Consider the following 27,881-nt stretch of genomic DNA (forward strand, 5'->3'; position numbering starts at 1 on the left):
TTTAAATTAATTATTTTGTATAACTTGAATTTAATGGCTTTCTCAGTACACTATTTTTAAATTTCAAATTTTCTTAGATTCTCAGGGTATCAGGTGTTCCACTCGGGAATTTGATAAACGATCGCAGCGCCTAGAACTTTAATCCGAAATCATCGCAGTTATACTGCTCTTTTACTTTGTCGTATAAAATGTATAGTAATAGATAGAATGTATAGTAATAGATGTATAATAATAGATGTATAGTATAGTAATAGATGTATAGTATAGTATAGATAGAATGTATAGTAATAGATGTATAATAATAGATGTATAGTATAGTAATAGATAGAATGTATAGTAATAGATGTATAGTATAGTATAGATAGAATGTATAGTAATAGATGTATAATAATAAATGTATAGTATAGTAATAGATAGAATGTATAGTAATAGATGTATAATAATAAATGTATAGTATAGTAATAGATAGAATGTATAGTAATAGATGTATAGTATAGTATAGATAGAATGTATAGTAATAGATGTATAGTATAGTATAGATAGAATGTATAGTAATAGATGTATAGTATAGTATAGATAGAATGTAAAGTAATAGATGTATAGTATAGTATAGATAGAATGTATAGTAATAGATGTATAGTATAGTATAGATAGAATGTAAAGTAATAGATGTATAGTATAGTATAGATAGAATGTAAAGTAATAGATGTATAGTATAGTATAGATAGAATGTAAAGTAATAGATGTATAGTATAGTATAGATAGAATGTATAGTAATAGATGTATAGTATAGTATAGATAGAATGTATAGTAATAGATGTATAGTATAGTATAGATAGAATGTATAGTAATAGCACAGAATGTATAGTAATCGTCAAAAAATTGGAAAGCGAGATTGTAATGAATCTCCACTTTTAGAACTGAGTTTGACTATTTATTTTTTAGAAATGTCCGTTTGTCTGTGATAAAAATAACTCAGAAACACTTTGAGCTACACAACTGATATTGAGTATACCCCAACCTTGCAGATTTCTATCAAAGTTTGAGTAAAATCTATCTGAATACACTTTAACACGATAATTACAAAACGAAGAGAACTAGATAGATAAGATTCGGTACACAGATTTAACCCTTTCTAGGGCCGTGGGAATTATGCTTCCCACCAAATTTATCAATCTTTGTATGAAATTATGTAAGTTGGCATAAGTTCTGACACTTTTTTTAGTAAGTCAGAAACTTAGATGCTTCAGTTGTTTATCTCAGACAAAATGATGTGTCTTGATTTGTTACTTAATTATTAATGAACCAAATTAATTAATTAATGAATCAAATTAAATGTATCTAATAAGCTAAATGAATCCCTTTTCTTATTCTAATTTCAAACCTATAAATATTTTAACATAATATGACTAGAAAAAATGGCCCTTTAAAGGGTTAATATCCATAATTCAGGCATCTGTAAAATGTTATGCCAAATCCAATAACTGGGTGATTGATTGTCTGTCGGTCTGTACTTTCAGACTATTTCCTGGCCGCTACTATTTACATAGATTTACTACTATGTAAATAGATTTGTTGTTTTATTTGTGTTGTTTTCTATGCGAACCGTTTTGTTTATTTTTCAGAAATAGCGACATGAATATGAACGCCGAAAATGTTAGGAAAATCTTAAACAGTTATGAAAAAAATGACTTCATCAAGATGGAAAATTAAATTGAGAAACTATTATTTCAGAAATGTATGAGTAGGATATTAAAGATAATTCTTATGAAATTAAGGATTTTTTGAATTTTATTATATTTATCCTAAATTTAAAAAAAAGTCGCTTATTGTTTGCAAGAGAATATAATGTCAGAACTATTTCCAGGCCGCGGTGACCTGGTGGTAAGGTCTCGGCTTTTGAGCAGTAGGGTTTCAGGTTCGAGACCCGATTCCAGAACCGTCGTGTAAGGAGTCTGTTGCACGTTAAAGCCCTAGTGTTGCTTTACAACGGGACGTTAATATAACTGAACTAACTGTCGGAACTATTTCCGTTACGCCATCGCAAAGTATTTCCTGTTAGTTTCGGTCGCTAATAGTTGGTGGTGCCACATCTATTTAGATTGCCATGTTGGACGAGTTTCCAGTAATGTATCTAAGATTGAAACCTCTGTTTCTTTTTCTCTAGTGGCTAGATATATAATCCATACATATTTTAGAAGTCTTATATTGATTTGTTAATTGTGCCACATATTTTCCCAATCATCTCATTATATTTTCATACATCCAATTATATTGCAGGAAAGATATCTATTTAAAAATGGGCCCACTTTAAAGATTTTTTAAATTATCGTTTATTCTGAAAGTAAACTTTAATTTTAAATACAAAAAGAATCCTTAAAATTTTATTAGTGTAGTGTACTTGTTGAACTTCAAAAAAATAAGCCGATATATCTTCATCATCTTATATCTTCATCATCAACAAAGAAAAAAAATCTAGGATGAAATATGTAGTACCAACAATGTGAATGCTTTCGGTTTCATTTAAATAATGAAACATATAATGGTAAAATAAAATTAAAATATTTAAGATTTCTTTAAGCCAGAAAAAATTTTAAGCAGCAATTTGGTATTATTGAAAAGCTAATTTTTAAAATTTTAAGATGATGCAAAATCCATTTAAATAAAATTTCCCCAAATATCTCGGAAAAAACATGAATATTTCGCTCCATTTTTATTTAACTAAAATTATAATTGAAATTTAAAATATATCGCTACGAAGCGCACATACTCATTCTCCTAAAATGTATTTGTGTGAATTAGGCCAAATATCTTGATTTGTTGAACACGCACGCATCCCAAGTAGCGCGCGCACGCACACACACACACACACACACACACACACACACACACACACACACACACACACACACACTATTTTATGATATTGAACTATATTCGCAATATTGTACAATATTGAACTATATTCGCAATATTGTACAATATTGAACTATATTCGCAATATTGTACAATATTGAACTATATTCGCAATATTGTACAATATTGAACTATATTCGCAATATTGTACAATATTGAACTATATTCGCAATATTGTACAATATTGAATAATACAATATTGTACAATATTGTGTAATAACTTGTGCTACCTAAGTAGCCGAGGCAGAAATTCGTTTTTATACTTGCTGGACGCATCAAATTCTGCATCATACTTTTTTTTATTTTTGCAGTTGCATTTATTTTTTCACAAACATCTCACGTCGAAGCTACAAGTCATAACAAGCTTTCAATGTGTTGAGGCGATTCATCATCTTTTCACCACTGAGCCAACTGGACAGCGTTTGAACTACAATGGATGCATTATTAAAAGCCGGTCAGTATCTTTGAGTTAAAAAAAAGGGAATAAAACCTTGATCTTCTTTCGGATCTACTAGTCATAGGTGGGTGAGGGGGTCTAACAAGATAAATATAAAAGCAACATAACAGAGTATGCAGTGAAATGTCAGATGTGAACATGTGATTACATTTATCATATCCCTGTGACTTACGTGATGAGGATATGTAGAAACCCTAACCGATAAAGGCCTTAAAATTCTTTCATAAAAAGAGTAACGAACTGAACTGAATAACGTGGGAGGGTAAACAAACTTTTCTGAATCGTTGCATAAACATCTCACCTATATTATGATTTATTATGTATTGACCTCGGTCATGACGCCTAAACACATTCATCAAATTCGTTTGTTATACGCGTTTACTGTTATACTTCGCCTGCAATATGTCTTATCAAGGATTGACCAAAGCTCCGACACTTCATTTATCATCAGATTCTTGGAAATCTTACACCAGGAGGATAACATCTTACCCGCCATAATGTTTGAAATAATTTAGATGCGTAATGATAAATGAACGAAGATTATATTTAAGGTTATTTATCAATCTGTTGTTTGATTTAATTCTCGTCACGTTTTTAGAAACAACAATTCGATTTCTGAACTAAGATTTTCTTCTTTTGAGAAAACTATAAAATCGTATTGTATAGGAAGTGAATAAAGCTCTAATTGATTCGAATGAGAAATTATCTTGAGTTTTATTTCACTTAAAGAAGAATAAAAATAAACAATTTAAATAGATAGCGAATGAAGTGAAGATAGTGAACTGAAAACCAGATAAAATGGTCTCCACCCTACTTCAATTTTATTCTATAGTAAAGAAATTATTCCCCTACATCTGCATAAAATTGTGGATATTGAGAAGGCCATAGACTCCAAGGGCTCAGATTTTTATTTTCTACGATTTTCCATCGTTAGTATAAAAAACTGAATATGCATTTTAGATGCGTTTGTTTAATACATTACGTATGGCACTCTGCGCGCTCCCAGGGCCAGCACATTTTTGAACGCTCTATAGGTATTCTTGGCAAACAATAGGATGCATATATGCACATTTTTAATTTACATTTAGTATTATATTTACATAAAGTATTCTTAAATATTTTTATATATTGCATATATGTGATGATGATGATGTCGTGTCCGCGTTACCACGGAAAGTGGGTGCATTAGCTTCTGAGGGTAAAGATCCCTGAGCACCCGAGGGAGAAGTCTGACTTCTAGCTCATATGAAGATGAAACTCACACATTCGCTTGCACAACCCCTTTTTACAGGGGGGCACATTCACACACGTCACAGATAGAACACAGATGAAGAACAACCATGCCAGAACCGGGACTCGAACCCAGGACGCCCAGATCATGAGGAAGGCGTGCTACCCATATGCCAGGACGCCGGCATTGCATACATGTGTTTGTTGTATAAGAATTTTTACATTTTAGCTATAATTTATTTCACAGACTTGAATAATGCTTTAGAGTGTGATACTTGGTAAAGCATATTCCCTTACGCAATGGTGTTCGGCAGGATTTGTAGCAGTGTCTTGTTTTAAGACATTAAGGACTGGTCGCGATTTTTCTCGCGTTTCGCGTCCCATCTGTTACGGACTGCTCATGAGTTTTCTCGTGCTGCGTGTCCCTCTGTTATTGCTTCATAAATAACAAAGTTGTTATGATTTTAAAACGTACAAGTTTGTCCATAAATGTGCTGTTCCAGGCGTATGTCTTACAGATATCTTTGCGGTCCTTAATGTATTAAATATTTGCCTTTGGTTGCTTATGAATCGATTTAGTCGAAAAAACAAAAGGAGATATCTCATGACCTTGCCATAACGTTCGGTCAACTAAAAACGAGAAATCTCGTGACCCGTACGCAATGTGTTAACACCAACTAAATTAAATTTGCTACGGGAACTAAAATTTTAGTATGAAGATCATATACCAAATTTCATTTACATAAGTCGATGTATTTTTAAACCATCACATTTGCATACATGCGAAAATACAGACAGACAAACGGTTAAACTTTTAATGCAGTGGGTGGAAAATTTGATACCAATCTACACCTTAGATACTACCGCCCCCCCGGGGGCACCTCGAAAAGAGGATGAGATGCTTCCGGTATGCTGGTTGGATCTCGCCAACCTTGGGGGGGGTACACAAAAAGGTGGGGGATTTGGTTCCTCCTATCGATGACGGGACGTACTTCCTTCGGGAAGGGTTGTACCGTGGCCGGTGATGCCCATAGGATTCAACCACAGTTCCCGCCAGTATTGCTGTTGCGGCGGTCCGGTCATTCAGTTTTCTTTATCCGTGTGCCTTCGGGCGGTTCGGAGAGTCAGTGATATTAATATACCTTAGATATTAAACTCGTGTATTTATCCATCTATCATTTTCCATTTTGTGGTGTTTGTATTCATCTATATTTGGACAGCAAGTTTGCATGTAAATGGATTTGACAGAAATCTACAAATCTGGAATCGAAACCATATATAAAATTTTTTCACTCTAGATCATACCGCTCTTGATTTATTGTGTTAAAATATAGACATAATTTCAAAAATATGTTTTTCGGATTCAAAAAATTGTGAAGATTAATCAAAATCTCTAATTCGAACTATTCGACGATTGCAATACTTCTTTGTAAATTTTTTATACGAGAAGATAAAAAAAAGAAATATGTAGTTCATAATTTGTTTTCATAAACTGCAAAACATTTGAAATTTTTTTAAAAAATGAAATACATTATATAACAAAATAAATGCTTTTTAAAACGTTGTAGAATCTACAATTTCTTTTCATTTTATTCAAAAGCTTTTGAATATTTAATAATAATATTTCAAAAATATATTAATGTTCTAAGAAATAACTTCAGCATATTAGCAAAAATTAGCAGTTAATTATATGTAAGACTTGTCAGAGAGTTATTTTGTTTTTTAGAAATGTGGAAATCAAGATTTATGTCTAAGATAGCAGGAGAGAAAAAAAAGTGGCTGAAAGATAAAAAGGAATAATTTAAAATGTCTTACAGGAAGTATTCAAGATAAAGAGACTGGATTTCAAAGGAGATAAATATATTGGAGATTTATTAATGTTTTTGTAAGTACCAGGACAATTTATTTAACATCAAGGTTTTAGATACAAAATGACGGATCTTCATAAATTCATTATATAAGAAATTTTGTAAAGAATTATGACTGCGCTACATAATGATAGAGACCTTAATTTAATGTAGCAATTTAAGAAGATTTCACTTTAGCCTATTTTAAAGGCCTCAAATCCAAATGTAGTTAAAATCTGTGAAGATAAATTAAATGAGGAATTAATTATTTGAAATGCAAGAGTTGCAAATGTAATGCCGATATGCAGCTGTCTTGAATAATGGAGTCAAGAAAAGGATTTCAGGTTTAGTCCAATTTAAGCAACTTAAATAAAAATGCTGTTAAATTAATATGGAACTAAATTAAATCTCTATATGGTAATTTGACAACTTTAAGTGCTTGAAATTCAGAAGAAAGTATAGAGGAAATCTCAGTTATAATTTATAGCCATAGAAAGCAATTAAATATTTCAAAGAAAAAGTTTAAACCAGAGGTTCCCAAACTTTTTTTCTCGTGGACCACTTTCAAAGTTTTACTATTTTTGGTAGACCCCCTGCTGCTACATTTCTACTGTATTCTCAAAACTCCTAAAAAATATCACCCTAAATTGGGGGTGTTATAAAAAAAAAAGTAGCACATTTTCATTTTCAAAAAAGTAGCACAGCGCAAGTCGCATTTCATCCCTTTGCAGATCTAAACAAGCATCCCGGACGAGCGAGCGCACGAGCGGCACTTTGGAAGTCTCGACATATGGTGTACACTTGTACTATTATTTATTGTTCTATTTAATTCTGTGTTTCAACTGAGTCTCGAATATTTCTGAGTACCTACCTAGTGAATAATGCTACCTACCTACGTTGATAGGTAAATCCAAGCCAAAATTTTTGTTCTTTATTATGAAAACCAGAAATTTTTTCGTGGACCCCCGTGTGGTCTCCTATGAAACCCTGGGGGTCCACCTGGATCACTTTGGGAACCTATGGTTTAAACATTAACAGCAAAATAACTATTTATGTGTTGACGGTATCTAATCGTAAGCATATTTTCGTATCATGATTTTATATAAAATTGCCTTATACTTAGAAATAAGTCTCCCTATTTTCACGGAATGCGCAACAATATTTTCATGATATTTTTATGGCATTCTGAATATTGAATAACATTATGGAGACATTATATAACATTTTATGCTATTAAGATTTATATTTCTATGGTCTGTTAATTCAGCTAAATGTAAAGTATTTGAATGGGCTAAAAGATATCCAAATGAATTTTAAGGTAAATATAATTTCCCGTTGGGGGGGATTTTAACTCATTGGCCAGTTTTATTAATATAAATAAAAGCCATTGTCAAAAACTATCTGCATATATATTTGTATCTTCTACATATCTTCTTAAGTAACTAACTATATTGAGAAAAATCAAATTTTGAATACTCATCATTAAGGTGAAAAAGAATACTTTCAACTTTTGAAAGTGTAAAAGTTAACTGAATATTCAATTAATAAGAAAAAGCCCCCAAAAATCTTCTATTTTACAGCAGTAACGCCAGGGTAAATTGTTTTACATGAAATAATTTTATAACATTTTAAAATGCAGCATTTCTTTTTTTAATGATATCAATTTTTATTTCTATTCAACGAATCTTTCAATTTTACTTTTATTTTTCAAAATGTAATTGTTTATAGGTTTTTAAAAAAACCATCTAATTCAATTGATATTCTCATTTCAATTTTTTAAAAAATGTTCCGAAAGATAAAAAGAATTTTCTGTTCTAGAATATTTTACAGAAAAGAAGTTTTTTTTTTCGTGAAAAATATCAAATATGAAAACTTTTTTTTTATAAAAGGTAGCTCCGACTGTATCAGCTAGTTATTAAAATAAAATAAAAACAATTGAATTCAGATGATTTTCAATAAATTAGATTCATCTCAGGTTATTTAATAAGTTTCTATTTACATTTTATAGAGTATATTTACATATTTACAGAAACCTTTTTAATTTCGACGTACATTTATCTTGCGCTTACATCTATAATTAGAAATATTACACCTACAATCTTATGTAGTAGTCTTCTTTTTTCAAAATGAAATAAACCTTTACCTTCATTTGTACCAATCCCCTAGGCTGTACCTCGTATCCCCCCAGGGTTTCCAAGATTCTTTTACACTGGTCACTAATATGAATCTTCAAGGCTGTAAAATATAAATCAAGATATTAATATCTGTATAATGATAAGAAATAGTTACAAACTAAAATGTAGACTGATACATAAATATGTATCGGGACAATTTATGTAGTTATTAGGTAAATATACATTGTAAATATAAAACTGAGCTATCGCTGTCATTAAGAAGGGGTTCAAGAAAAAGATTTCGCGTTTAGTCTAATTTGGGAGCCTGAAATACAAATACAGTTTAATCACTCAAATGAAAGAAGCTAAATCAAATGTTTGCGCAGTAGTTTGGCAACTGAAAGTGTTTGGAATTCTGAAGAGAGGAAGCCTAACGTATAATTTAGAACCATAAAAAGCAATTGAGCATTTGAATGAAAAATGTTGAAACGCTAACCGCAAATCACACAGATTACAGCTTCCTCTGACTAAAAGAAAACAGGAGGTAAATCATTCTCGAAGCCTTCACTGAGGTAGAAGGCTTCAGAACATATCAATATTCTAATCATTATCGACCGTAAGGAAGGCTTCAAGAGCGAGGTTTTTTTTATGGAGAAACCTTGCGAAATGAGCAATGTCGTGCTCTTAAGTACTCTTGTGTTCAAGTAAAAACTGATTATAATTAAATTTTCTCAAACTTGAACAGGAAAATATAGATTTCAGTAATCTTTTAAGTTTGTGAATTTTAAATTAAAGGTTTTTATGTGAATACGATTCCGCGCCATTATTTTACTTCGAATTTATATATGCATACATAAATATGTATGCATAAATAAATTCTAATCATTATCCTTTTAGATAAATCTTTATTTTTCTTCATACATAAAAAAACTTTTCTTTTAAATGAATCAACAATTTCTACCCAATATAAAATTATGCCATATGAAGCAAGATGTAAAAATTGTCATCTTTTCAAAATTCGAAAGTTCATATTTGAACGAATGAACTTTTAACTAAGCAAAACTTTCGCGTTTAATCGTGAAATTTTACTGAAATATTATCTTAGAAAAATAAACTTCAACCAGTTTTTAAAATTCAATCATTTATCTTTTTACTCATACCACCTAATTGATGCATAAATATTTTAGCGAGTTTTACGAATTTTTATAAAATATTTTTATTTGCAATTATACTTCTCATTGTTGTAATGACATTCATACTAATTCCTTTAAATCGTTGAATATATACTATTTCTCACTGTTAAATATATGGCTAATAAAGTTTGTTTTTAATGCATATAAATACATGTTAACCTCAAAATAAATTTTCACGTACCGCAGTTTGATGTTAAGTATTTTGTAGCGATTGTATTTCTACTTGAATCAAGTGCTTTTTATTTCATTTTATAAGTTTTGTATCTGGATAAGATTTTATCGCACTAACTTCAAATGAATACTTTTTAACTTTTTATCGTGTGATTACAAGCATTTGCTCCAAAGTTTTATTTTCAATTACAGAGTTTTAGTTCCATTTTAATTTCGCAATTATTATAATGAAGATTTTTCTATAAAATATTTTGACCAAGAATATATATATATTTTTCACGAAACGTATGGAGAAAATCTGACAACGAATTCATTTAATATGATATTTATTATACTTTCTTTAAAATTATTCTAGGAAATTAAACTTCTTTTCACTCTTTTTGTTTGGTTGTACTTAGAATATCATTATTTCCTTTAATATTTATATATAAAAACATATATATATTGGAATTTTTCTCATTTGTGAATTTTCAAATGACAAAAATGGGCAGCTAAAATTAATTAATGAAGCAGTTAAAATTAAGCTTTAAGGTATTAAATACTAAAATATAGAAAAATATAATTCATTTTCTACTATATTTCAATTTTTATTAAATTCATATTGTTTAATTTTATATAACAACAGAGGCAAAATTTTAAATTCCATATAAATAGTTTAATAGCTAGTTCGTGCAAACATGCCGTCGCAAAAACCGCTAGTAAGACATCGTATAAAATGCATAATATTATTTTTTTAATTTCAAATTTATAAATTATTTTCAAGTTTTATAAAATGAGGCCAAAGTAATATTGTTTTATAGTGTTAGAATTAAATAGATAATTTTATTAATTTAAATTTTTTAATGTCATGGTATAGGATCTTTTAGTATCATAAACAATTTTAAAAATTTTCATTTATTTTAAATTTTTAAAAAAAATTATCTTGTTCAATTTTTATTTTGTGAAAGCCAGAACACGCAACTCTGCATTTTATGACTATTTTTTTTATAATTGGATTTATATCAGATCATAGCAGAATTTGATAATACATTGAGAAATTGACATTTTTTTACGGACAATAGCTATCATTTGTCGAAAATTCGCTGAAAAGTCTTTATCGTTTAGTTCTTTAATTCTGACAAAGCTCTTCTTTTACCCATTTTATTGGTATTAACAGCTCATTTTTTTTGCTTATTTATTCGACCAAATCTTACAAGGGTTTTTATTGATGATTTTTCTTCTTCTAAATATTAAAAAATTCAATCCCTTGCAATTATGAGCTAACATTTTTGATGTCAAAGCGAAGTTATAATCAGTATATGGAAATTTTTTCTTACATTCTATCTTTCAGTTTTTCTGATTTTCTGTTGTTTTAAAATATGAAAAGATGTAATACTTTAAACATAAATAAGCTTTCCATAGTTATTTTTACCATATTACCAACTTTTACCCCAAAAATTATCCACTACTTCGAATTAAACTATAGAAATTCATAAAACTAATACGAAATCCTATTTAAAATTAAAATAAATTGCTAAAGTTAAACTGTGTCTATAATCCATAAAAGAGAAAAAAAAAATATTCAAACTCCTTTTAGAAAATCTGAAATTAATTATCAATAAAATTGTCGTTTGATTTAATTGGAATAATTTCTTTAATTGTAAATAATTTTTGTAGTAAAAAGGTGCAAAGTAAATGATTCCTTACGTAAGCCATTCGATTCCATTCTGGAGGCTGTATTCACTGTATCACCAAAGAGACAGTAGCGTGGCATGGTTAATCCGACAACACCCGCTACAACTGGACCTAAAAGAATCAGCATTAGTTAAGAAACATATTAATATTTCCCGAAATGTATTTTCACAAAGGTAATTAACTATCAGAAATATAGCATATTAATTAGATTAAGCATTGCTATACATCATAAGGAAAACGAAAAAAAAAAAAAAAAAACTGTAGTTGTTTTTCCGAAATTTTCTCGCACATTCCATAATAAAAATTGTGGACATTGAGCAACATAACGATCGCCAATAAGTGTTCAGATTCTTATGTTCCGCACATGATCAAGTCCACATGTGAGTGTTGCTTACCCCGTTGTATAGAGAAGAAAACTGAGTGTGAATTTTGGTTGTGCTGGCGTTTCAATAAATGACTTTGCTTGGTATAAATCGATCGTGACTCAAAAAAACTTTCAAGTTTCCGCCACGCGGTTCAAAATAATGACTTCAATAATAGATTTTCAGTATGGGTGCTTATATAAAAAGTAAATTTTTCGTGAAAAGTGCCAGCTATCACTTACAAAAATACATTCACTATCTTTAGCTATGCTAATAATGAAGACTAAATTGTGTGTATGCATTGGCGCTCTACAGGTCAGATCGTTTGACTTAGAACGACCAAAATTAGCATATATATACTCTGGAGAGTAAAAATATGCAACTAGGAGAGTTTAAAAAAATAATTAAATTAAATTCTGAAAGTTTAATTATGCGAAAAATATATTTTACACCGCGTCAAAGCTTAAAACAAAAAGTTTTTTTTTTTAATAATACTACTAGTCGTGTGAATGTTTCCTTAATTTTGGCAATTTTTTTTGAAAAAAATATTTATTTTGTCTAATTTTCCAACAATATATTATATTGTTACCCTGAAATTCAAACCATTTTAAATTTCACCACTGTTCAAAGCTAAAGAATGATTCTCTTTCATATCTGTGTACTTTACGAAACAAATAACAAAATGAAATTACAGTATTGCGAAATTTAGAGGATAGGGAAAATGGATATTTACGTTTTTAATAGCACTATAAAGTTTTAGAATTAGTCTCCATTAAAAAGGGTCATATACTCAATAAATAAAATTTAAATAAGAAATTAAAATGGCACTGCCTTAATATAAGATAATTGGGTGGAATCGTGGACATATATGAAATGAAATACATAACAAATATTAACGGCGAAACACCTGGTCGCTTGAGGCGACAAGTACATTATAAGAGTTTTTCTGGAATGAAATTAATATGTATCTGCATCCAAGTACTGGTATTGATGTGAATGATCAGCTCCAGTAAACAATAAGATTGATTTTTGAAATCTGTAGAATATGCATTATTCTGAGCCTTATTTAGATGGTGCTGACTAGTGCTCATCCGATGTGTTCACTAGATATCCATTTCGTTATGCCTCTTTTAAATCATGAAACTATCAACAGATCCAGTTTTCCAATCCTTATCATTATGATGGCAGATTTGTAGAAGCTTTATTGCATATGTTACTTATACACCTGCCATCAGAAGGAATCTAATATTTTAGCAAAATAAAGGCTAATTGTTAAATCATCTTTAATAATTATAAGGACTTATGTGTGTGTCTCTGTGTATTTGTGCTCTAGGCCAGACCATCTGACCTAAAGCTACCAAATTTAAAACATACATATTTTTAGGGTAGAAATGTGTAACTCAAAGATTTATTTTGAAATGTTAAACTAAGAACTAAGCAAAAGGTTTTAGATTTTACGTGATAATTTCCGAAAATATTACAGCACAAAAATTACTTCCATATTTTAAAATAAACTAAATTTAATAATGCCACTTTTTACATGAATCTTTTTTCTATTTTTATAAAATATTTTTAATATAATTTTTAAAATAATATGCTTTATTGCTGAAGCTAAATTAAAATAGCTTACGTTGATGGTCCTAATATTTCATCCTGGAAATTTTGTTTAATGATTAAGATATGAAGATTCGGATTGTTTTTCCATGTTAAGATTCCGTATAAGGCATGCTTTTAGTTAAAATTTGAAGTTTTGTTGTACTTACAGTTACTGTTTAACTTCAAAATCAAGCTATGGTAATTTTATTATAGTGCGATAGCACAATGAACACTATGGCGTACATCTTCTACAATAATATATATCAATAAAGATTTGAAAGCTAAAAATATTTTGCTGAGGATACCATCGCAACTAAATTACACAAAGTATTGTTAGCACTCATCAATCCCGGTGAAATTACCATTCGCTAAAGGCGATTAGCGATTAATATCTTTCATTATCTCATATGTTAAGAGCGTACTAGAACCAATCTATAATTATAGAGAAGAAAATACAAAGAACTAAGAATAGGTCAACCGCTACTGTACCTTCAAAGCATCATTAATAACTTCATAATAATTGAATTTAATATTTTATATATTCAAATTATTGAGCCTTTTTTTATTTAATAATAATTTTACGCTTTCGATTTTTTTTCCTCCAGCGATTAAAACTCCGTGAAGCGAATGAATTAATAGCACACTTCCACGATTCTGTGGAAAGTTCCTTATTTTTTGCAGCCTCTGATTTATAAAAACAAAACATTATCTTTCGGTACATGGTAACTGACACGTTTCCGCTAAGACTTACTACTTTGATACCTGAATGGATTTAATCATGCATCTCCAGTGGGTTTTAATTAGATCCGATCCGCACTCAACCTGCTCATCACGTCCTAAAGAGTAAAAATTGCAGTTGAGCATTCGGTGGAAAGTCATTTAGCACCAGTTACTGACGTTTAACCTCTAATCATCGTGTATTTAACCTTCGTTAGGAGGAAAACAGATTTGTCAAATGGGCCTTCCTTGCGAAAGCAAACACGTTTGAGAACAAAGGAAAGAGCGGGTTTTCTTCCTGTAATGCATGAGTGCAAAAATGATTTTATGGTCTGACATAGAGAATTTATTTAAGACGCCATGTACAGTGTTGCGTGAAAAAAAATGATAATAATTCTAGAAAGTGATATAAATATGAGGTTTGGTGTATAATATGGCAGACGGGGAAGAAAAAGAAGCTAAACAAGTAAAGATTTTTTTAAAATCTCAGAAATCTGTAATGAAAATGTTTTCTTTAGACTTAATCGCAATTCGGTTTTTGGCTTTCATATATATGTAATATATAGAAAATGTAGTAATCGTCAAAAAAAAAAACAAAAAAAAACACCGAATTCGAGGTTTTGACGAATCTACACATTTTATATCTTCCTGAGTTCGAAAAACACGTTTTGAGGAAACTGCTTGTCTGTCTGTCTGTGACAAAGATAACTAAAAAATGATTTGCACTAGATAGTTGAAAGCTAAAAAGGGACAACTCCCACGTACAGCACCAATATAATTGTATTTATGAACAGCATCAAGAAGCATTTCCTGCATTGCTATTTTCCATCACATTTTGAGTAAATTCCAGCTGTTTGAGAATGAGTTAACAATATAATTAAAAATGAAGACAGCTAGATTAATAAGATTTGTTGCACAGATTTAACATCTACAATGTAGATACCTGCCAAATTTCGAGCCAAATCCATCTACGTGTTGTCCTTCTGTCGGTCTGTACTTTCAGAAATATGAAAACGCGATAACTCAAAAATGCAGTGACTTAAATATAACAAATTTAGTACAGAATTTTGTGACTACAAGTTCAATTCTGTGTCTCATTATTTTTGTTTCAATCGGTTGACAAACAACGCGTCTAAAACACAAATTCGATTTTTAGATATTATTCGATTTTTGGATGCATGTCAGGGAGCAATCGTAAAATAATTCGCCAATTAGGACACAATGGATTCATGAAAATTGCTGAAGTCACACCACAGGTTAATATTTCTTAACTATTATAAGACCGCGAAAATGTAAGGCATGTCGTGCATGGAAAGTTTATTAGAAAATATGCGAGATACTTTTGGGAAGACTACTCTTACTGGTTTATCTATGAATAAACAATCATTATGCCGACGCATAAATTATTTTTAGTTACAGCATAGTTTAATTAGCCTGTTTTTGAATTACTTTTGCAGTAATAATAAGGCTGATTTTTAACAGTAGTTTTGATATTCCTTCCTTTTTATTGAATGATGACGCCAAAATTTAGGAAAATTCATTTATTCTATTGACACGTACAAACAAAAGCGTCAAAAACAAATCTTTGAAATGAGTGCAGTAAGTTGCACATAGAAATTATAAATTTTTCAAAATTACGACGAAGAAAGCAAGGTTGATGAATCATCTCTTTTTTTCGAGTGTCGTCACACGTTTCTCCCTTATTTTACAAGATGCAATCTTTCTCTACTGGAAAATACCCCAGGCATCTCTTCAATCACCGTCAACAGTAGCAGACAACTTAGTGGAGAAATGCTGAAGAAATCTAAGCGGGCATCGCATACACTGCCGCATTAGCAAAAGGACGTTTGATTTTGATGTCAGCTTTAGCTTGTTCCAGACCTATATACGCAGTGGATCTTTGGTAAGACCCTTTTGAAAAGTCAAATTCCTAACTAGTACGGTTCCATGTCAACACAAACAGATTTGTTTTGAAGGACTATATATATATATAATGGAACATGGCTCTTTAATTAACAATATCTGAAAGACAAAGCTTCACTCGGCAAGCTTATTTGTTCCAGACCTATATACGCAGTGGACCTTTGGTAAGACCCTTTTGAAATGGAATATGGCTCTTTAATTAGCAATATCTGAAAAACAAAGCTTCACTCGGCAAGCTTATTTGTTCCAGACCTATATACGCAGTGGACCTTTGGTAAGACCCTTTTGAAATGGAATATGGCTCTTTAATTAGCAATATCTGAAAGACAAAGCTTCACTCGGCAAGCTTATTTGTTCCAGACCTATATACGCAGTGGACCTTTGGTAAGACCCTTTTGAAATGGAATATGGCTCTTTAATTAGCAATATCTGAAAGACAAAGCTTCACTCGGCAAGCTTATTTGTTCCAGACCTATATACGCAGTGGACCTTTGGTAAGACCCTTTTGAAATGGAATATGGCTCTTTAATTAGCAATATCTGAAAGACAAAGCTTCACTCGGCAAGCGTATTTGTTCCAGACCTATATACGCAGTGGATCTTTGGTAAAACCCTTTTGAAATGGAATATGGCTCCTTAATTAGCAATATCTGAAAGACAAAGCTTCACTCGGCAAGCTTATTTGTTCCAGGCCTATATACGCAGTGGATCTTTGGTAAAACCCTTTTGAAATGGAATATGGCTCCTTAATTAGCAATATCTGAAAGACAAAGCTTCACTCGGCAAGCGTATTTGTTCCAGACCTATATACGCAGTGGATCTTTGGTAAAACCCTTTTGAAATGGAATATGGTTCTTTAATTAGCAATATATGAAAGACAAAGCTTCACTCAGCAAGCGTATTTATGAAATTGTGCTTATAAGTAGAAAATACTTAGATACGAATCACAATTCTGATTACATATGAATATATTCCAATCTTACTTACACATGAACGGGTCATTTAAACAGGAAAAAAATCAGGAAAAGCACTTAGTTTAACATGTTATTCAAAACCATCTTCTATATTGCAGTATTCATTTTACAGTTTATATATCATTAATTATATTTTTGAACTTACTGTGAATATTTTACACAGTGAAAGCGGGTCCGAGACAGCGCTATATCACGTTGCCTGCATGAGAGCAGACAGAAAAAGACTCTAATAGTTATAAAAATTTTTTTTCTTCGTGTAATGTCACGTTTTTTTTCTTTCTGGAAAGACAGCTATACAGATAAACTTAAAAAGCAAAAATTATTAAATATATAAGTTAATTAATTATAAAAAATAATAACAATTATAAAAATATTAAATAAAAAAAAGCAAAAAGTGCGACTCGAACTAAGTATCTGCAACATATACGTCCTTCATGTTGTTCTGATACTGCACTGCCCACACTTCAAAGCAGAAGTCGAACATGCTTATTCTAACATTTAATTATAAATTGTTTTTTGTGTCTGTAAAATCTCGTTTTCCGGAAAGACACTTATACATATACACTTAAAAAGCAAAACTTTATCTAATTATAAATTTCGATTCAATTAGTTAAATCCGTTTCCGAGATAATCGAAATATACATGCACAAGGTAAAGGTATCATCATTCATGTGACCTTCCATACTATATGATAGCCCATCATCCGTAGCAAACATGACATGTTCGTGAATGAAATATATTAGTTAACTTCGCGTGTCATCTGACATTGAGCCTTTTGCTGTACAATGATATCACCTCATGTTTCGTTTCGAACATGCAAAATGAAGTCATCACATGTGTCATGTAAGCATAAATTAACACTTTTATCTGCCACGTGATTCGCCTGCAGCTCACACCTACTATCTAATCGTACTATCTATCTAATTGGATACACCCTTCTCTGTTATAATTAAGAGATAGTAAAGAATGAGTCCTCTAATAAGATGATTCCTATTGCAAGCGTTAGTTACGACAGTGAACAGATTAAATGACGGGGCAATTACGTCGAGCACAATAGGCCTTAACCCATTAGTATTGAGGAAAAAAATATAATGGTTATCGTTGAAAAATATTGCGTGTGGTCACTTATATGATAATTTAGCTTATATCTGTTGCTGCTGATATCTGAATACTGATCAACACATGCTAAGTTTGAAAACTCAAAAATAATTAATTGCTAGTGATCATTTTATCAGACGTCTTGATCTGTAGTATATTATTAATATTAAAGACTAAGTATCCTTGACGATCAGTTATTCGTATGGAATATTGGTTAAGTTTAATTTCAATTAAATCGCTTGTGTTTCATTTGATATTCATGATTTGATCATAAAGAAAATCACTCATCACTATCAGATTGTGAGAGTGATTAATAGTTGTTGTGCTAGTAATAGATATAACATGAATCATTCTTTTGGAGACAAGTCACGTCTTATGACATCACAATGAAGTTAGAAACGTTAATTGTCTGCTTCATCTACTTTCTAACTTTCGTCGCGGTACTGTAATGTTTTATTCCTCATGTGAGCAACACTTATATTAAAAAGATTCTATCTTTCCTTACTTTTAACGAAGAAAGAAAATCATGAAACGATTAGATAATTGTAGACACATTGAAAACGATTTCAATTTCAAAGCAGCAATAAGATTTACTGCTGAATTTTGTGCAAAAAATATATCTAAACTTTGTCAAAATTCAGGGTCAAATACATGGCAATTGAATTGCTATTATTATATTATTGCTATTATGCTATTATATATATATTAGTATTTTTAGATATATCAAAATAATCAGATAAAGATAGTATTATTATTAGTAGATATAAAATGGTGTAAATATCGTTTTATACTATAATATTTTTGAAAGTTATCGAAGTTCCAAAATATGATTTACATTTTGATTTAATTGAAATATCAATAAAAGCACGAAAAAAAAGGCTAAGCACATTTGCTCCCTTCAAAATTTATTTGTATCAAATTTTGTAGTTTTAAGTCTAATTCTGATCTAAAAAGCTTCAAACAAACATACCTTCTAAGTACAGATAAAAATGATGTACGTTCTAATAAAGATTAATGTCATTAAAATATTAAATATATTCGTAGATTAAAAGTTATGTTATTTATAAATCGAGATAGAAATTGAAATATTTCAATAGCCAAAGATTCGGAAATATTATTTCATTAACTACTAGGAAAAAAATAATCCCGATAATTTTTTTTACTGAAAAAGCACGGAAGATCCAAAAATATTTCTCTAAACATTAAATCTATCACGCTATTTTTAAAGATTAAACCAAATATTTTTTCCCTTTATTTATTTCAAGATAAGGATAAAAATTCCGACATCAACAAAACGATGGCTAAATTTACTTTAATTATCATTATCATGAAGACAAGGCTATTGGCTTCAAGAGAAACTCTGAACCAATGCCGCAGAGCGTGCAGAGAATGAGTTTAATACTTTTGGGTTAATAAATGTATCAAAGATATTTCTACACTTAATTGAAAATCCCCATAAACAAAAAAATAATAGCTAAATAGATAATGAAGATTACACCCGAATAAGGTCTTTAATTAAAAATTTCCAGATACTTGGTTTGAGAATGTGTCTTTGAATATAATTCCACACTTTTGATCATTCACAATTTTGTCATTGTTGCTTCAGAGACAAATTAAGAAGATTTAATTAAGGGTTGCTTATAGAAATCGTTGTGAAATATAATGATGGAAACATCTTTTTTATGCACTTCAAAGCAGGAATTTTTAAGCCTTTAAAATTGATTTTTTTTCTGTATTAATTATTGTATGCTTCATGAGTTCTAAAAATATTATGTCAAACTGATATTGCTTGTATAAGATTTTGTGTCGTCTTACGATTCATTATTATCTATATAACAATTCATAAAAAAACTTTCAGGGACAATATCAGAAATTTAATTAACTCGTTAATCATTGCGGTACAAAAAATTGTTTGAGTGTACTGGGGCACGAGAAACAGCTGGTTCATTATACATGCAAAATCGTAAAAATATAGGAATATTAACCCATTAACTGCTACGATCCTCATTTGGGGACTGGGATTTTACGTAGACCACGGCAAGAAATATATATCAGTCAATATTTTGTGTAGTAGAAAGTGTATACTCTGTGCTTCTTAAAACAGAATATATGATGATAAAAATAATATGATATAATAATAAAACAATATATATGATAATACGCATATTCATTTTTTAAATTGTTATTGTTTGTATAAGATTTACACAAATAATAACATTGACTTATTATGTTGACTTATTAATTGACTTATTTAATGACTTATTACGTTAATTATAATACTGACTTATTAACCCATTAGCTGCCACGATCCCCATTTGGGATTTTGGGGATTTTACGTAAACCAACGGGGCCAAAAATTATGTTTGGTACGCCTGACAATTTAGTTTTATTCTATACTAGCCGCCTTTGGCGACCAGCCGGTTAGCCAATCTTAATGCTCGTGAAAATTTTAATAATTAAATATTTTATGTAATTCCTACTTTAATAGCTTCTTCATCAAATATTTTAAAGCTTCAAATTTTGATAGTAATGTAATTCACTCATAATAATATAAAGTCCTTCAGCCATAACATAATATGTATATCTCTAATTTTCTGTTCGTTCCGGTAGAATTTATGCTTTAAATTAAAATGGAAATGACTAAACTGCAATTAATATAATATTTTTTACTGAAACAAAGCATTTTTTTTAATAATATGATTACTGATAATAGAGTCACTGAGCGTTTAAACTTTATGGGCACTAAAGAATATCTTTCTTAAGTTATGTAATATCTCAAGAATTTGTCAACAAAATTTTCTCAGATTCATCATGAGCAGATCGATTCATTAACAATGTTTCATTTTAAATGCATCAAACTTTAAGAAAATAAAATGAATCGTTTAAAATAATCGGTCGAAAAAAGGTTTAAAAAACTACTTTAAAAACGATGTACTTAAAACTATAGGCATATACAAAAAATATATAACTAACATAAATACAATTTACTTACAAAAGCATGCAACTAACCTAAAAATAATTTAAATCATCCGTTGATAACGGTTGTCATGGCAACAATCAGAATGCGCATGCGTGAATTTTCTTTGCCAGCTCCGGTAACGCAAATGCGTGAATTTTTCTACGCCAGTTGGGGTAACGCTATGCAGATTAGACATTTTTAATTTCCTTTATTCTGTGTTATTTTAATTCAAAAGTACTTCAGAATGAATCTGAAACATGCATTAATTAACAATGTTTAATTTTAAATGCATAAAACATTAAGAAAACAAACAGAATCGTTTGAAATAATCCGCCGAAAAATGTTAACCCTAGCCTCATTTCTGTTGGGAGAAAAAAAAATTGAAGTCTTACTCATTTGGCGTTGGGGAAAATGGAAGATTTTTTTGGCGGGAAAGTTAGCTTTTAATTAATAATTAAAATTTCAAAAAAAGGGACCCCCAGGTGCATATTCCCGACCTCTAAGGTATACATGTACCAATTTTGATAGCTGTATGTCAAATGACCTGGCCTGTAGAGCGCCAACACACACACACACACACACACACACACACACACACACACACACACACACACACACACACACACATTGAGCTTTATTATAAGTATAGATATATTAGTCAATATGTTGTATAGCAGAAAGTGTATATCCTGTGCTTTACAAGATTACAAATTTGAAATTCGTCTGTATGTAGAACGGAATAAAATTGTTATACTTGAAGCGTTTTATATTTGGTTTGGTTTTTATATTATAATTAAATACCGTACATAAATATGTCATTCAGAGATTATAGTAACGATCTGTTACTTACTCAGTCTATTGTTTTTTAGTCAAATGATTTTTTGATCATTTTTTAACGATTCCCCTTTTTCAAAAATAACATATATTTCCAAAACAGAACGTAATTTGAATATAATTATACTGTTACATTACATAGCATTTTATGCATATATATGTGACTTATTCGGCCGAAATTTTAAAATAAATTAGACTGGTAATGGGCTAATTATTGTCAAAAGTAATGTTCTTGAACGTGAAGCATATTTCATCCAGCTTCTTAGATTAAAATATCTAATCAGATATGATAATGCTTATGTGATTCAAAACAATAATTTGTCTGACTTTAAAATAAAATAAATTGGTATGAAATTGCTCATATGACAAATAATTTTACGAATATTTTTAAAAAGGAATTCAGGTAATTAGGAGCAAAAGAAACTTTTTCAGAAGTTAATGCATGGTATAACAAATTCTTGGCTTAATTGGATGGATATAGACTAGAATTCAGAAATTCGTCATCAAAATACTCAGCAGATAATATTAAGCCATTAATAAAAAAAAATGTAACATAAACCTAAGATCAGCCAGTTTATTTTGTTTGGTAGTCCAGGTATTACTAGTTGTTATGCATTTATATGGTCAGTAAAGACCATCATGAAGCAAAGGATAAAAAGCAAAGGATTTCCGCTCTAACGAATATATTACCAGCGAGGTAAACTTGCTTTATATTTAATTTAATGTATTAATGCGTACTAAAGCATTTTTTTTAAATCTTACAATATGCAGAAAAGTTAATTTGAAGGCATTTTAAAATGCATTTATTTTTATAATCCATCTTCTTTCAAAAAGTAATTTAATTTCAATTGAATGTTTTAATAAATTCAACCAGACTGTTCCGCGACACTGAACAACAAACTGTTGAACTACTGTTCAATATTATAAAATAAAATTTCAGGATCTTTCTTCTAAATTCTTACTTTCTCACATATGAAGTATAAAAAGAGAAAATATTGCATTTGTCGAAAAATTGGAACTTCAGATTTTGAGGAATCTTCATATTTCAGACCTTCCAGATTCAGAAAAACACAATTTTTGGAATTAGGACTGTCTCTCCATGAATATGAAGACTTAGAAGACATTTGCTCTTTATTCGATTTCTCTAGACAGATATTCAATGCATCAAACTTTATTTGATTTTTCGTATGGTAAAACAATCGACAAAAGACTCCTTTGCTTAAAAGATTTTACAGTGCGTTGAGAAATCGGAAATGTATATATTTATGGAGAAGCAGAAGGTGGAATTTGCTGGACAAACCTCAAGGAGCGATATGGAATTTAGAATGGTAATCAGACCAGTAAGACTATCTGTCCAAACTTTAATTGGGCTTTGAGATATCGAAACAGCTTTAACTGTTATTTGCACGCCTTAAAAATATAGTTATATATTAGGGTATCCCAAAAGTTTCTTTCTCATCGCTCTATGAATGACTTTATCTGATTCTGCTTGAGCAAACATGCAGGTTTATCTATTAGCCGTCTATGTCATAAGTTTGAGTCTACCAGACTTCTACTACACCCAAGCCGGGATTACACTCCAAAAAAGTTCCTTTGTCCATTTGGTGAGATTGGAAAGGCGTTATTTTCTATGAGCTCCTTCCTCAAGGTGAAACAATAAATTCTACGAAATACTGTCATCAACTAGATCAATTGAACGCTGCCACAGTAAAAAAACAGCCAGAATCAGTGAGCCGACGAGGCGTTGTGTTTCATCATGATAATGCGAAACCACATATTGCATTAGTCGCAAGAGAGAATTTTTACAGTTTGATTGAAATATTTTACCGTATCCTGCATATTTTCCAGATCTCGCTCCATCTGATTATTACTTCTTTCTGTCCTTAAAAAAATTCTCTTCGCGATGAGAGCTTTAAATCCATCAATGAAATATAAGCGCACCTCGAGGATTCTTTCTTGTCCAAAACACAACGATTTTGGAAAGAGGGTATAATGAGGCTTCCTGAGAGATGGAAGAAGGTAACGGAGCAAAAGGTTTTCTTATATGACAAAATAAATAATATCTTAAACAGTAAATATTGTGCATTCATTTCATATTAGAAATAGGAAAGAAATTTATGGGATAGCCTAATGTATTAAACTTTGCTTGAAAATATAAAATTGTTTTAAGAACAGTAAATGTACCAGTAATTTATTTGAATTTCTCTCCCCACCCAAATATAAGTTATTGTTGGTCTAATCAGCAATAAATAACTTACCGGTAACTGAAAAGGATCTTTTTAAATCTCACGATCTCATGTTTATCGAATGACTTGAAAAGATGGGAACACTTTTTTTATTAAGTCCCTTTCTTCTCGCCAGTAATTTAAAGGTGAATTTATCTTGCCATGAAACATTTATTTATTGCTTTTCCAGTTTGCAATATGCATTCACAGTGCTTTATTATTATAAAAAATACGGCCCTTATCCGCACGATACGAATATAAAAACGTTTGGGATGTTTACGGATTCGACTGTTTTTGAATTCGTAATAAGTTGGATTAAAAATTGGTGTTGGAAACGTTCGACATCCATCTTATAGTTGCCTCCAGCTTTACTTTATTGTTGCCTTACCGAATGGGTTTGTAAGTGGCAGAAATGGAGGACAGTAGATTTTTTTTTATATGTGTCAATGATAAATAATAACATTCGCTGTGCAAGCTTTTAATATTTTGTAATTAGAACGACATACTGTGTCTTTCAGATTGCAGGTAATTAGTCAAATTTTCTTCTCATAGGTATGTCATAAAATATATTTTGATATTCTTGATGATATCGAGAATTTCCCTGTGAAACCAAGGGATAGAATTTTCTCTTTTCTCTTTAAGAATCATAGACAATGTATCTGGCAGTTTCTTATTTTTATTTTTGCAGTTTTAGTTAGAAAATTATTTTATATAGAAAGTTTTATTTGAGCATTAAAGTTATTGGTTTGTATGATTGCATACTAACTTTGTCTTTAGTCCACTTATGAAATATTCAGCGATTCTGGAAAATATCCAAGGCTTATACACTTGCTACAAGAAGTCTACGATTAAATTGAAGGGAATATCAAAAAATTATAATTATGTTGTTCATACTATCGTACCACAAAGCTGTATTTCCGAAATGCTCTTGAAAAGGCATATGTTTCATGCTGTGGTATTTTTTCTCATTTAAATAAAGATTGCATATGTTGCAACTTAGTGCGGTTGATGCAAGAATGTAATACATTTTTGAAATGATTTTAATTAGTAGACTTTAGTGATTTTAATGATATAGATTTAGATTAGAAGTTATTTTTGTAACTCTTGGCTGTCAATTTATCCGTAATTCGGTAGTGCGTTTGAGTTTTATTATAGATATAATCTTTTGTTTCTATACTAAACGTTTTCTAAAAACAGGATTTTCGAAATTTCCAGTTTGTAGAACTAGAATTTGAACAACAGGTCAAATTCAGCAATTTTCTTTTCTGCACCCTTCAATTTTCGCTAGTTTGAAATCTGTACAATACAAAGTTGCATTTAACGGCACGACTGTGTGTATAATTTTAAAATTTTTTCCATTCTTATAAATTTCTAGCAATGGATAAGGATTTTTGGTTAATTTTATATTTATTTGAACATGCAGTATTACAGAGCTGGAATTTAGGCCCTAAAAGCTTTATGAATTTTTTAGGGCTTTTATGAAGTTTATTAAATAATCTAACAGAATAAGAGAAAATTTTGCATTTGATGCACAAACAAAGAAACAATCAATTTCTGTTACATCTAAATCTAAAACCATACGAGTCTCATGATATGTTTATGCAAAGTAATGACAAAGGCATAACTATTTATTCTAATAATATAAAAACATTTGACGTCATTGAATATGCTAATGAACAATTTATTTAATCTAAAAGTTATATCAGTTATATAATAAAAGTTATATATAGTTATAAAAGTTATATTATAAACTTTCAGAAATTTTTGATGCCATCAATACATATCTGAAAAAATAGCAGCAATCCTTTCCGTATTTTATTTTCGTAAAGTTTTGTCTCCAAAATTTTTTAACCGCGTTTTCTTCTTAGCTTTTCAATTTGACAATTCGGCTTCTACATTAATTCTCTACATTCTAAGCTAATTTAAGCTGCCAATCAATCTCTTAGTTTGAAATATTTTAGTATTCAAATTTTTCCAAAAATATTCCGGTACTTCTGGATTATATTACTTATTATTTGAGACAGCAAAGATACCTGATTCTTGCATCTGTAAATTACATCAAATGATCCCCAATTCTGACAAGTATTTTATTTCGTCCTCTGTCTCCTCCCCACCCCCCTTCCAGGCTTACTGATCAAACCATGTAAACACAAACGCACCATGATGCACCAGCCGCGGTGGCCTGGTGGTAAGGTCTCGACTTCGGAACCGGAGGGTTTTAGGTTCGTGACCCGATACCACCGAAGAACCGTCGTGCCAGCTCAGGTGTCGTCCTCGTCATCTGACCACGGTTCCAAATTGCTAATAGCCCTAGTGTTGCTTTAAACGGGACGTTAATATAACTCAACCAAACCAAAACCATGGCGCACCAAATTCATCACACAGTACATATATTTGCAGCGTTAGAATAATAAGTGGCTATCATTCGAAAAAGAAGTTGTTACTATGTTAAAATGTAAATACATCCCCAATCCCTGCATTCTATTATGCACGACAATGATTCCAAAATTCAACTTTCTGAAACAGAATTTTCAGGCATATGTATCAAACATTTTCTTATGAGTCTATTACAAGAAACAATTTTATTTTACCTGAATGAATTCCAATTCTCAGCAGCAGTGATTGTGAAGGTTTGTGCCGAATTTTGAATGTTTTGACCGCTTCCAGAAGATCCAGAGCCATGCTGGATATTTCAGCGGCATGGTGGTTGCCGTTTCTTATAGGAAGACCACTGACCACCATGTAAGCGTCTCCAATAGTTTCCACTTTGTACACGTCATAATTGCCGATGATGGAGTCAAATACAGTGTAAAGGTCGTTCAGAAATGTTACAACCTGAGAAAAAAGTTTGAAGGAAATTTTTACTATTTTGTTTATTGTGTAATTTTATCCAAAATAGAGGACATGGATAAAAAAATTTGGAACATTTGTACCGTTTAAAACAGTTGATTTTTCAGTTCTAGTCTAATAAAATAGGGGACATTTCATTAGTTACAGTAATGTATAATTTATACAGAGTAGAAATATCGTAAGTTTATACATTATCCTTTAACAATGAATTTTGCAGGACCTCCTGGATGTTTTTCCCTTTTTCTAGAAACAGTTTTTTTTCTTTCAAATTTCTATACGTATAGAATGTATTGCATTCATTACAATTGGTATAACATAAAATATAATTGAAAAAGGTAAGATTATGCCATCTGCGTAAAATCCATCAAATTATTTTGTTTGATAGACCAAATTATATCAATTATTATGCAATCATATGTTCAGCATAATCGTCTTTGAGCTAAGATAAGCAAAGCAAGAAATTTCATATAAGGTATATCCGGTTCATATTAACAAATACTTCACCTGTAAGACCCATTTTACCATGTTGCATTTAAAGTGTTAATTGCAAGAAATATAAGGTTAAAATATTTAAAATCTACTTATTACGCAAAGAAAGGAACAAATACATTAATTTCTTTTTCGATAAAAAAAAAGTAAAAACTAAAAAACTGTGATTTGGGGTAACTGCTAAAATCAATAGCAATTTTCTCAAATGCAGTTATTTCATATTTTTGTGGAGTATTTTTATGTTTCATTAGAA

At 30.4% G+C, this 27,881-nt stretch overlaps 1 protein-coding gene across 2 annotated transcripts in view; it reads right to left on the bottom strand.

Annotated features, from left to right (window-relative positions):
* The window catches only part of LOC129984157 (receptor-type guanylate cyclase Gyc76C-like), a 554,740-nt gene that overhangs the window by 8,790 nt on the left and 518,069 nt on the right, over window positions 1-27,881 (bottom strand). For both annotated transcript variants that reach the window (XM_056093958.1, XM_056093959.1), the window contains 3 exons: window positions 26,881-27,124; window positions 11,615-11,713; window positions 8,594-8,685 (listed from right to left, as the gene is read on the bottom strand). In XM_056093958.1, the coding sequence (XP_055949933.1) occupies window positions 8,594-8,685; window positions 11,615-11,713; window positions 26,881-27,124 (435 nt within the window). The remainder of the gene's footprint in view (window positions 1-8,593; window positions 8,686-11,614; window positions 11,714-26,880; window positions 27,125-27,881) is intronic.

The sequence above is a fragment of the Argiope bruennichi genome, chromosome 9 (assembly GCF_947563725.1).
Source record: "Argiope bruennichi chromosome 9, qqArgBrue1.1, whole genome shotgun sequence".
Classification (NCBI taxonomy): Eukaryota; Metazoa; Arthropoda; class Arachnida; order Araneae; family Araneidae; genus Argiope; species Argiope bruennichi.